General features: G+C 38.7%; 1 protein-coding gene across 3 annotated transcripts in view; it reads right to left on the bottom strand.

The window, feature by feature from the left end:
- Positions 1-13,443, bottom strand: part of LOC129723962 (protein alan shepard) — a 425,406-nt gene that overhangs the window by 106,392 nt on the left and 305,571 nt on the right. For all 3 annotated transcript variants that reach the window (XM_055678477.1, XM_055678476.1, XM_055678478.1), the window contains exon 4: positions 9,211-9,444. In XM_055678477.1, the coding sequence (XP_055534452.1) occupies positions 9,211-9,444 (234 nt within the window). The remainder of the gene's footprint in view (positions 1-9,210; positions 9,445-13,443) is intronic.

Genomic DNA, 13,443 nt, shown 5'->3' with positions numbered 1-13,443 from the left:
AAGCGAATATGGGATCCTGTCTACGTATGTTGTGTATATTTGAACACAATTTTTCTTTCCGCATGGTGGGGTTCGTTTTCGTTGAAACGTGCAGGGTAAATGCTATAATAAGAGAAGAATCGTGGAAGGGATTTCCATTTTCGCAAACTTTTCGGGGCAGTCGGAATCCCTTCAAGCGTTTTCCTGGAATCAAATTTCTTCCACCGCAGGTGAACTGACAGCTGGGGCTCACGAAAGGTTCACGGACCAAGAAAAGTGGATCGATACCGAGCAACTCACTGTTACCGGATTGCAATGATAAATACTGGCCGTTGAGAGAAAGTGGCTTTCGTTCCTGAACCCAGACGACGCAGAGATGATTTATTAAATGCTTCTCAGAACACTTCGATCAATCACTGGTAAAAGGTGTGATGTCTTCATTGTGTTTGTGTATCAATCACCGAAGATGGGTTTTCTATTTCGGGAAATGGGTTCCGAAAGATTGATGCCACTAGTAATAGCGGCGGACGGTATTTGTAGCCATTAAGGGTGAACATTCGCTTCTTTAAGTTAAAAAGAATTATGTCATTTATGTGTTCTTATGCACAATTTGTTGAAGTGTCAATTAAAGGAACAGTTTTTCCGCAGATTTGGTGTGGAATTTGCTGTCACTTAATAATTTAATTTTTACCTCCTAAACGTTCTTTTATTGTAATAAACATAGATTTGTCTGTTCAGAAAACCACCGCTCTAGGTGGTCATAATTGAAAACAGGTAATTCGAAGTTTGGTCATTGATAATCCGAAATATATAACAGAATTATTGTTCGTATTGTGGGGTTTATCCGCAATTTATTTATTTTTTTATTAGTGTAGAGTTATGATAGTAACGAAAGCTATCTTACGCAGTCAGGGATAAAAAAAAACAGAAATCCATCAAGCGAATCAGTTACCGAGCGTGATCCGTTGTGATTGAAAAAACATTAGTGAAAGTGTGCATGTTTTTTATACGTCGACAATTGCATAATACACTGATCAATCGATATAGTACTTTCTAAATATATTAAAGCAATATTCAATAAACACCCGAATTAATCCACCTAGCGGAGAGACCCAGTCTTTCTCATTCGAACTTGTTATTTGTGCAAACAGATTAACACGAAAACATCAATTTTTAGCTAAAAACATACGCCTTGATAATTTCTGCTGGATTAATTTTTCACTCTAAATAACAAATTTTTGGTAGCCAACAGCACAATCATAGTGAACAATTCAAACATCTATCAACAGCAACACACATTTGAATATATATCAACACATATAATGCAAATAACATGAAATAAATATGTTTTAAATTTATGACGCGAATTTTCTTTGATCGTATAATCGAAACGTCACTGTACTCATATAGAGGTCGGACTTGATTACATATCATTTTAGATTCGATTATTTATAGTGAGATTTTTTTTCTCACATGCTTCTGGGCTTGGCGGACAACATTGATATAATTGGTGTTAACCGTAGAGCAGTTGAAGAGGCCTTCACGGCTCTCAAAAGGGAAGTTGCGAGAATTGGACTCACCATAAACACTGCCAAAACGAAGTACATGGTGGCAGGCAGAGAGCGTGGTAGTTCTACGGGTGTTGGTGCTGCGGTGGAGATGGATGGGGAAGTGGTCGACGAATTTGTTTATCTTGGTCAGTGCTGCAAACCTTCACTGTCATGGAAGGAATTTCAGTTGAAAATGAAATCTTCGATTTTCAACTTTCAACGAACGAGCTGAGAATGAAAGAAACTTTCAGCTCCATTCAGCTGACAGTGACAGCAGCATTTCTGTGATTTCGCACACGCTGTGTTGCTTTAGCGATGTTTATGCGGTTTAGAATGTAGATGTTATATAGTTCATCGACTTCGTGCAATGAATTGGCTCAAATCAAATAATTTCGATATTTGATCAGACATCTCAAAATCAAAACATCAAAATTTGCGTTAATGGAACAATTAATGTGTAACCGCATGTGGAGTGGACAATTCATAACGGCATCTTGCTAATATTTCATATAACAGCAAGGTATAAATAGACGTCGGACTGCCGAAACGAAAAGCCTAATCCGTCAGTAAAAGAGTTCCAGAAAAAAATAAAAATAGACTAAGAAAGCGTAAAACATCGATCAGCCTGTCCCGTTACTTTCGCTAGGCCCTAACCAATACATCACATAGAAGGTACACTGGGAAAATTTGTTTTTTATGATTTCATATGATAACTCTCATAAAGCCCTACTTACATATTCTTAGCATAAAAGTGGCTCTGTTGGTAGCGAGCGAAATTCAGGCCAAACACTCGAGTAAATAACCATTAAATCTACCTTCTAGAACAAAGACAGTACCCCGTTGTCAACAAAGTTCAATCAACTGTAATAATTGGTTGCACTCCGCACTTCGCCTGCTTGCCGCTAGTACAATCACCGCAGTGTGTTCCCCGAGGTCGTCTTTCCGAGTCGGGCGAGAAGAGCAAACGAGACAAGAAATACAAATTTGTTGAAACGGGGCAAATTTCCATCCTCGCTTGGAAAAATTGGGTCTCATGATGAAAAGCAGCTCCCTTGCTCCTTCCTTAGCGCTCGCTTGCGGCAGGCGATAAAAATTCTGTTTTTCACCAGGAATAAATTATCCGCGCAAGAAGCAAAATCGATAGCGGGAAGAAGCCATCGCTACCCGGGACTGAAACCGAGCAGCGAAGAAAATCAAACAAAGTAAATTTGATAAAATATTTGATCGATAAAATGCAGAAGCAGCAGCAACGTCGGGACGCTACTCTTAAAGCGAGCGTAAAAATATTCAACCTCCCACCGGAAAGCTGAGCAAATATTGCAACAGCTCTAAGTTGTAAAAATGCGAACCAGATGACGAAAATATTGATTCGAACGCGAGTGCCCGTCGAGTTACGGTTCGAATGGTTGCTAGGGAGGTCTTCTTTTGACCGGTTGCACGTTTGAGAGAAAATACAAAGAGTAAACGCTATTTAATTAGTTCCCGATTGTACCCTCTAATTTTTAAATCGTTAGGAGAAAATGTCAAATGTTTTGGGAATATTAGCTAAGGACCTTTCGTATTATTGGAATAACAGTCTTCATGAAGCAGCGTCAAACTTACGATTCGATTCTTGGATAAGCTTTGTTTTGATGGACCAAAGTGGGAACTCTGATCATTCGATAATTTTGATTATCAAAGTCTTAAAGTGCTTAAAAAAGACAGGATGTGGAAGATTGATCAAGCAACATCGAAATAACAGCTTTGCTTCATGTTGCTTTCATGTCGTTAGACACGACCTGCTGGACCTTATTAATAAATCATTACAAATGGAGCACGTGTCTAAAGTTTGTGAAGAATCACTTGTGTTTCCCGTTCCCAAAATTACTTGGCCGGTGAGTTTCACCACATCTATATGGAGAACATTTTAGAATTTATCGAGCGGGACATTTTTGCAAGCCTGTATCAAATTTGTTGATAGCAAAGTAGAAAGTGATAATTGAGGTTCAAGAAACTTTTTTCGCAGCATTTTTAGATCTGAAACGCTCATTGAAACAATTCAATTTATGGCCTTGCTCAGTGTGTCGAACAGTTGACATTTTTGCATGACACCGTATCGAAAAATACTGCTGCCTCTCTTGCAGACTGCGACAGCAGCGTTCAACTGAATGCTTCTCTATTTGTGAGAATCGTGTGACTTAAAGTCAACACGGATGGTTAACGATTCTCTTTTGTGCCGATCTCCAGCCGCTTCGATATCTCGACTGTTGCATTGTGCGAATGATAATAATTGGCAATCATGCGACAGTTTAGCACAGTAATAAGATGGAAAATTATAATTTCTATGTATGTACTGCCGAAAAATATCATCAATCGTGTACACCGGAAAATTTGAATCTCAACTTCTAAACCTTTTCATTCAAAAATAGTTCGCTGTAGCGAAAGTCTCATCCAAATTTTGCATATTTAATCAAAAACAGGACAATAAAAGCATGAATCTTACAAATTCAATTAACGTCCTCGTGCCCAAATAAAAATTGACGCTAAGAAAATTGATTCCACTTCAATTCGTAATAAATGCAATGAATACTACAGACAGCTACAGTCAATAACACACGATCTATACAATGACAACAATATAAAAAGAAGTGAGCGAGAGAATTGTTGTTTATATTGAATTCGTGATAAAAAGCAAGAGATAAAGCAGATCGTATGAAACTTCGGTAGCGGCTACTGTCGCGAAGTGTTTCATTGCACAGAGGTAATCACAAAATTCTTGCGCTGTCGTGTGAATACTGTAGCGTACCAGTACATTTTCCTACCCTGGCCTTGCTATTACAAAACTTGAAGCTTAGTATCGTAGGTATAGCGCACATAAATGGTTTGAAAGCTATTGTTGTGAACTATCAAGGCTCATGTTAATGATTTCGAATCAGATCACATTGCTAATACCTGATGTACCGCAAAAAGTATTAATTTGTTTATAATTTAAAATAACGACGTGGAGCGAGTTTGGCTCAGAATCCAAGTGATGTTGCAGCACTTTTGAAACAAGATTCACATTATCTATCGAATTGATTGAAATGTGAACAGCTTGAGTTAAATACTAGGAAAATCGTCGTTTTTTCAGTCAACATCAATCCAAATGTAAATATTTGGTGGTGAGGAATATTGATCATGCCATTAAGAAAAAAGCAAAAAATGCAGTGTCTTGTCGCGTTTCAAAAATAAATTGACTGTATATTTACTGAATTAATTGTGCATAAATCAATCATTGCACCACATTCAGATTTTTGTTAATTCATATTTTTCCTCTTAATCAATACACAAATATGAGGATTTTAGCCCATAAAAATACAACCATACGACTTATATCAAATCTAGAATTTCCTCAGAAAGACGAAGAAAAGGGGTTTCAACTGATACAATTTCTCATGATAGGCACATCATAGACTTAAAAAAAGTTTAATGAGAATAGGGATGTTCAATATTGAATGTTTTTATGAAATTTGAAAATCAATTTGCAACGCAAATGTTTAATCAAAACTATCGATTTTAATTTGTTCCAGTCTTGAAATTAACTGACGATATTTTCACCAACCTACGTCATCAGTGTTCTATATCAATGTGTAATATAGCAAACAAAAATCAGAATACAAGAAGACGGCACGAAGCAAAGAAAGGCAAACAAACATTGTCTTAAAGCCACACCAAAGGCTCCATGTAATCATAGAAATAGCCTAGCATCAAACACCAAGTATGTGTTAGATAATAGGCAAGGGCTTTGCCATTAGTGATTTACCAAGTTTGCTGTTGCCTGTGCAAGCATGTTTTGCTTCAAGGCATTAGTTTCAATAAAATTCTTCAACATTAGGGTGCCAATGAAAATGGTCATTTTGAGAAATCCTATACAAAATGTGTATCTACCCGGAAAAACACCCTGTGCAAACTTTCAGCTTAATCGGACTTAAAATGGGGTGGCGCAAAGCGATTGAATTTTGGCCTTCAAAAAACCAAAAATTAAAATTAATTGCATGAACTTTCGGGTTTCGAGATTTTTTCGGGTCTGAGATGGCTCAAAAATGCATGAAACGTCCAGATCTGGTATTATCTAGAGAAAAAATTCTCGATTTTGGTGATTTTTCGATTCTTTCAAGGCCAAACTTCGATCGCTCTGCGTTACCCCGTTTTTAGTCCGATCGAGCTAAAATTTTGCATAAGGTGTTTTTTCGGGTGGATGAACATTTTGTGTAGGTTTTTTTCTTTAAATTTTCTATTACTTTTTTCCCATATAAGTGATTGGCACCCTAATCAATATGATATAGGCTCATGGAAGCGTACATTATTCGACGTGTTGGGATAAGGTGATTCTGTCGAGAAATTTATGGTATTATTATAGAGGAAATCTCGGCAGACGGTTGGTGTCATTGGTTCATTGTTCGCGGGAATTCAACCTTGAAATTTTTCATCAATTTTCGTTGCTGGACAAACGGACAGGTCACGAAATTCTATATCATTTAATCCATGCAACGACATATTTATTCTTGTAATCTATCGTGAAATCTAACATAACATTTGATCGTTTTTTTACTTTTACAAAATGTACCACAGTATAGAAAATAAAGACGCAATCCTACGCCAAAAAATTAAATGAGTATTAAATTACACTGCACAGTGCACAGTGTTTTATTTTACTGATTTCGTGCTCTAAATTAATAGCGTCCTCAAATTTGATTTAAGTGGTACACTTTATTTGGAAAACTTTCTATGTATTTTATTGCGCTGCTTTCAGAACGGACTATTCAGTGATTAATTCACCTAGAATTGATGTGAAAAATGTACAAGACAGAGAGATAGACAGCCAGTGTCTTCGAGAAAGTTGTAGCGCAATAAAATATAAAGAAACTTTTCCAAATGAAGTAGATTACTAGAATCAAATTTGAAGACACTAATAATTTAGAACACGAAATCAGCAAAATAAAACACTGTGCAGTGGTCCTATACGGCAAAAAATAAATGTGGAACTTACAACCATAGTGCTTTCATCTTCATCCTAGCTTAATAGTGTCTTCTTAACAATTGTTTGTAAGCGTGACCCGCATAGCCGCGAATTGTCAAAAATTGTGAAAAGTTTACTAAACTCAAAATAAAAACTCTTTTAGTGTTAAGAGGTAGAGCGATAGTTTATTCAGGAAAGTTGTAGAAGAATCAAAAATATAAAACTTTGTTGAACAAATGAAAATCCATGCGATACAAAGTTATGAGGTATATTATATGGAACTAGCTTAAATTTAGTTTTTTTGTTTACTTTTGTTAGTTACATTTTACATGAAGGTGTTGTTCAGAGGAATGAGAAGGGCACACAAAATACACATTTTTTCCAAAGACCATACGTCTCCAGGATTTTTTTCTCATAAAGTTATATCATATTTTAGCTTATTTTTACGATAACTCGTATAGGCTAAAAAGGGGCAATACTTTTCCTTGAAGTTAAGCTGAAGTACTTTAAACTCTTGTAGGTTCCATTTGTCCCAATCCACAATCCAATAGAGTACGGGGAGCACATGTAACAGTAGGTTTTCATATATTAAAAATACTAACTTTTTGTGTTAGGAGATAGAGAAATGGTTTATTCGGCAAAGTTTTAGAACGTGCAAAAAATGAAACTTTGTTGAACAATCAAAATTCCTATTTAAAAGTTAGTTTTTTGTACTTAACTTTTGTAAGTTAAAATCTACAAGACAATGTTGTTCTAAAGAAGCATTTGAGCATACAAAACACACGTTTTTGTTGAAGACCACACGTCTCCAGGACTTTTCCTTACAAGTTTATAGCATATTTTAGCTTGTTTTTTCGATAATTTTTATTTTTTATTTGTAGTATTGTGAACTTTTGATAATTTTTGACAATTATTATGCGGGTTGCGATTATGCGGGTCATTCATACAAACAATTGTGCCGAAGACACTATTAAGCTAAGATGAATGTGAAAAGCGTTATGGAATTGAGTTCCTTATTGGGCCACTGTGTACTGGTCGATGAAAGTGAAAAAATGAGTCCCTAAAGCTCAGAATAGTTACCCTAGAAAGATGGTAGCTTTTGAACCATTCCTGTGAAATTTAGTGCCTCTAGCCTGTGTAGAAATGCGTTAACTTACGTCAAAGTGTCACATGGAAATTGCTCTCCGGGTTCGTCGCTTCAACGTTTTGTTCACTAGAAAACTTATTTAAGTCTCTGAAAAAATGTTTGTGGCTAGAGTGCTATGGACGAAAAAAAATTCGCCTGAAAATCCTGATTATTAGTGTTTTTAAAGGGTTTCTGTATTACATAAATAAATCGTCCAGCTTATTCCCCTGAGGTGGGCAAACTCATCAAGCGTGAGACTGCAAACCCGAATATTTTATTTCGAAACTTAAACGGTTGAAAGCTTTTCAAATGTGTGAATAATAAAAAATATTTCCATCATCTGTGCAACAGCGCAATAGTCCCCGTCACTATGCCAATTACAGCACCAGCACGACGCACAGTGGTCTGGAACTGCATATAGTCGGAAAAAAGTCAATTTTTCAACTTAATGCATCGAGCAAGCCCTCTTCGGGAATTATTTCTGCAGGGTTTAAGCTAGTGAAAAATCATCAGAATGTTCGGATTATTAATGTTGTCATACATTTAACATAGTTGAGAAAGTGGGCTTCTTGTTCACTCACGGCTTCTCTATTTTCACGTTTTTGGCCCAGGTGATTAATTACAGAATTCAGAAGTAGTAATGAATGTTATAATAGTGTCGAAATGATTATATAGCCTTACTCTAGCATTCTAACAACTTCAGATATCCTTTTTAAAGCCGTTTCATGGAAACAAGCCCTCCATAAAATAGGTATAATGAAATACTTGGCATTCCAACTTTATGTAAAGTTTTAAATGGTATCCCCGCCGATACCCGCGCTCATTCAAAGACTAAAATGTTCCCTCGTGTTCATAGAGACAGGAGCAAAAAAGTTTTCTGGGCAATTTTCGCCGAAACGTTCACAATATCAAAAACAAAAACGAGCGTGCGACGCGCAAGCGGCCATTTTTTAGCAAGCAATGTTAGCTTAGAACGCTACTCATAAAATTAAAATTCAAACTACCTAAATATTAATAGCCGTTACGCATACCTTAACTTGGTTTGATATACCTGGATCGTTAAATTCGAGATTTTTCGGGTTTTTTTTCCTTAAACATGCTATAAGTAGCCGTAAATCATGTTTTTTAAGAATAATTGCCAAATTTCTCAAAAAATACATCAGGTACTAACTTCATGTCCAAGGAAGAGTTCCTCAAAATACTATTCTCTACAAACTTTCTTTAGACATTATCCTTTTATTTTGCTTCCTTGAGAAGTTAGCGATAGCGCCCCCCTAGTGGTGAAATTTCGAACTACATAGCTATCACCAAAAGTTGGCCAGTAGTTTCAGGATCAACTTTCGAGAAGACATCGTTCATCTAGGAGGCAACCCTTAGTAGTTATTAATTTCGCCCTGATTCCAGCCCTTTCCGACCACTATGCGACGGTATTTCGTACTGAATTCGAGGCCCTCTTGGCTTCGCCCGTTCTACGCTGGCATAAATAATAAATACTCGCCTCATCAGGACATGTGGAAGGCAATAATTCACCTGTAAGTACGAGCTAAGTACGGGAATGTGTCGCACTAGAGACTTACCGTGGTAGTGGTGTGTGGTGTGTAGGTAGCATACGCCGGTTGCGCCGTCAGCGGGGCCGTGTACCGGTAGGCCGGCTGTGTCGGTGCGTAGCCGTAGCCTGTGCCTCTGTATGGACCACCGGGAATTCCGCCGGCTGGACTAGTCATAGCGGGTCGCTGGGCACCTTTTAGTGTGGCCGGGGCAGGCGGTGGTGCTCCAGGGTAGGCGCTCCGAGGCGCTGCTGTCGTGCTACCCTGTAGGTGTGGATCGCGTGAAAAGAAACAGAAAAAAAAAGAAAATGAGTCGAGGAACGGAAAATTGGGAAACAGATTAACCCCAATTTCGCTGCTGTGAACAGCAGCGGTCTAATTGCAGGCTGTTGACTATTTTTATTGTGCACTTTTTGTTCACTGGTGCGGAACGGTTGAGTTATTTGATTTTAATTTTAATTGTTTTTCTGGCTGTTTTTCGGTTGGCAGGCGGTACATAGGAAAAACGACGGAACGCGTATTATTTTCATTTCACAAATTACCGCTGGATCGTTGCGCCACAAAAGAGCTAGGCAAGCGAGTCATAGTCGAAAGGAAAAAAATGTGAGCAACCAAACTATGCGTCGAGATAACCGAACACTTGGATGGGAATTCAGCATTTTTTTGTAATAAAGAAGTACTGTATTTATGAGCTGTAAATCAGTGAGAATAAATTGTGATCAATTTACTATTCAGAGCAGTATTCTAATTCGCTTCTGGAATATATTCAAATTTAGTCATTGAGTTGCGTTTTAAATACTATTTACTCCGATATGAACTTTCGCCCATCGTTGGAGATAATTTCCTTTTGTGAGCAGTAATTTTAGTGGAGGAAAATCTCAATATTTATGGTACTCTAATATAGCTTTAGTCAGTTTGCTATCTATTCGATTTTGTAACCATGGAAAAACGTTCGTGGGTGTAATTTTGCTCCATAGTCTAGTGCAGGACATTGTCGAACAAGCGGCCGATGGAAAACAGTGAACCATTTTCGAGTGGCGGTTTGCGAATGAGTGCTTTTGCGCAATTTCGCTTTTATGAGTGTTTGAGAAGTGCAAAATGGTTTGAAAAACGGCAAGAATATTAACGGATTTCCACGGATGATGCCCTGGGATAGTCAGTGGCGACGAAAGTTTCACGCGAACGTGGGAACGGTTTGAATTGCCTAGCATTTACCCAGGGCCAAGAGAATGTAACATGGAGAGATGATATGAATGTTGGATATGCGCAATGTAATTTTGGCACACTTAAAAGTATAATTGTGGTCTCAAAAGCATAGTGTTGAGGCAAATTAACGCTTTATTTCCATTTGTAATAAGCTGTGCAGAGAGTGGTAGACAAGTCACTATGCATCTAGCGCGAATCAATTAGTATGGAAACTGGAAAAAGATACGACACTTTGTTGGCAAATTACAAGCATCGTTGATTTCGCAAAAACTGAGCCAACTAGCTTGGTTACATGACTGGGTAGCATGATTTGAAATCACTATTGTTACACAAAATAGATGATGCTGTTTTGTTTTTAATTTCAACCGGAAATATATTTTGAAGCGAATAAAATTGAAATTATTCGCTGCAGTAGGAAATAAACGATAAGTTAGTTCAGAAATTAAATTAGTTATGGTTCGTGGCCATAACATTAATCGGTTCGCTACGATCCTACTGACACTAACAGTATCTTTTGATCCGTGACTTAAACAATAGACTTGTTAGGCCACCTCAAGATCAGCTGGGAGAATCAAACCAATACCTAAAATTGATGTTGCAGCTGTGTTTCATACCTCATATGGGCGTTGAACAGCAAAATATCATGCTTTGACAATTTCACGAGTAGCTCCTCCATGTGAAACGCAGATGGCAGCACAACAGCACATGTTAGAGCGCATAAACTTAGCTTTCGGTAGAAAGTACTCTTCCTATTTGGTGAGTTTTCAACTAATTTAAAATTCTGAACTAGTTGTTTTAGTTTACGATTAACGATTTTTCGGATACAATCTGTTCAAAAAATTAACTTGTGCAAACCAAGAGACGTTTGAGTTTAAGAACTGTGTATGCCAACATTTTGCTCGAAAAGTTTTTGCTTTGCGTCACGAGGCGAAAATGCTATCAATCCAGACCAGTCCAGTGGTGTTCGATAACATCAAGTCGTCTTTTGTTTTTCCCTCGATAACTCAGCGGACCGACCGCGTCAATTAGCTCAGCGGCAGCAATAAACAACAGTCGAAATAACAATAACAGGAAAAGGCAAAGAGGAAAAAAAGCTAGCGCTAGGTTGATTACAGGCTTGTTGTTTACACCGCATTGGGTTCGAATTTCCCGCGGTAGCATTTTATACAGCCTCATCGAAAGACTGGCTGCTGATGAGATTATTTTTTTTTTCGTGGGCACCATTTTTCTTTCAATGATGTTGACCTTCATCAGTCTCCCACGACATCAGGCCAGCGCAGGGGGTTGAATATCAATTACAATTTGATACGATGATCCATTCGATTCTGCAGAGAAAAACACCGTGTGAGCGGGGATTACGCGAGTAAGAGCTGGCGGTCGCGTACTCTCATCACACTTCCCTGCGGTAATTAATGATAATTTATTCTTGTGCGAAAAGATGTCCGAAAAGGCAATTCGTCTCATGCACTGCGAATGAAGGAAATGCAAACTAGAGCTTATTGTGACTCGATGCCAATGTTGACTACTTCGGTAGCATGTTGGTTTAATTTGATGCCTGGAAGATGAGGGTTATGTTTATGAAATTTGTCGAAACTTTGTGGCGCAGTAGTAATCTAGCCAGAGTGGTGTACCTTTCTCTCAATCACTGATTGTTCAGTAGTTCAAGCTGTGTTAGCGAAACAAGGTGCATGCAAATTCATATTATTAGCCTAGTCATGAAAATCGGTGATACTTAGTTCAAAATTTACTTAATTTGTTGTTTGTTTCCACAAAAAAAGGCCGTTCAGAATTCATATCTAAAAGGTGTTCCGGTCATAAATTGGTCAACTTCAATTTGCTGTATTCTTTTCATCGTGAATCAAATAATCAAATAAATACCCCTCATTTTAGAGATGTGTGTATAGTATCATGCCTTATTTTTTGACATTTGCTCTCCAGTTGTGAAAATGTCGCCGAAGCAAGAGAAGTAACGCATCAAAATTTGGCTCCCGCATCGCGAAAATTCGTACTCCGAGTTAGCAAAATTTTTGAATGTGTCCAAATCAACCGTCACCAACGTGATAAAAGTGTTTCGAGAGCGTTTGTCGACTACCAGGAAGATAGGATCGGGGGAAATCGAAATCCGAAGGCCGCAAAAACGACGAAAAGAACACATTAAGCTGTCGAAGTTTGCAAAGAAATATCTCGTGTGGCAGGCCATCTGTTTCTGGGTTTGAAGAGCAACATTTTCATCACGAAAAGCTTCGTAAACCAAGAACTTTGAGGGCAGGACTCCGCAGGAGTGCCTGGTGAACCGTCTGTTACCTTTCCTCAAGCAACACAGATGTGTGCCTGCTGGACACTGCGGGCAAGGTGCTTGAGAGGATCGTCACGCTTGACGTGAAGAATGCGTTCAATAGCACCAGTTGGGACTCAATAGCGCTTGCACTCAGGAGCATCCATGTACCGGTGTCGCTGTACAAGATTCTGGAAAACTACTTCCAGAACCGAGTACTTGTTTACAACACGGAGGAGGGTCTGAAGTGCCTCCCAATTACCACAGGAGTTCCGCAAGGTTCTATCCTGGGACTGGTGTTGTGGAATGTCATGTATGACGGGGTGTTGAACCTTAAGTTCCCTGTAGGAGTTGTGATCGTCGGCTTTACAGACGACATAACGCTAGAGGTCTACGGCGAGTCGATCGAGGTGGTCGAGTTGACGGCCGCGCACTGTATACGCAAGGTCGAAGACTGGATGTACTCCAGGAAACCGGAGTTCGCGCACCACAAGACGGAGGTCACGGTTGTGAATAACCGCAAATCAGAGCAACAGGCGGTGGTCAGAGTCGGAGACTGCACCATCACCTCGAAGCGATCTTTGAAGCTCTTGGGGGTTATGGTTGACGATAAGCTCACATATAAGAGTCACGTCAACTATGCTTGCAAGAGGGCTTCAAAGGCTATTGCAGCACTATCTCGAATGATGTCGAATAGCTCAGCGGTGAATGGCAGCAAGCGTAAACTTCTTGCCAGCGTGGTTTCGTCCATACTTAGGTATGGAGGCCCAGTGTGGTCCAAA

This window comes from Wyeomyia smithii, chromosome 2 (assembly GCF_029784165.1).
Source record: "Wyeomyia smithii strain HCP4-BCI-WySm-NY-G18 chromosome 2, ASM2978416v1, whole genome shotgun sequence".
NCBI classification, from domain to species: Eukaryota; Metazoa; Arthropoda; class Insecta; order Diptera; family Culicidae; genus Wyeomyia; species Wyeomyia smithii.
The sequence above is the reverse complement of the archived record's forward strand: the minus strand, read 5'-3'. Positions and strand labels throughout refer to the sequence as shown.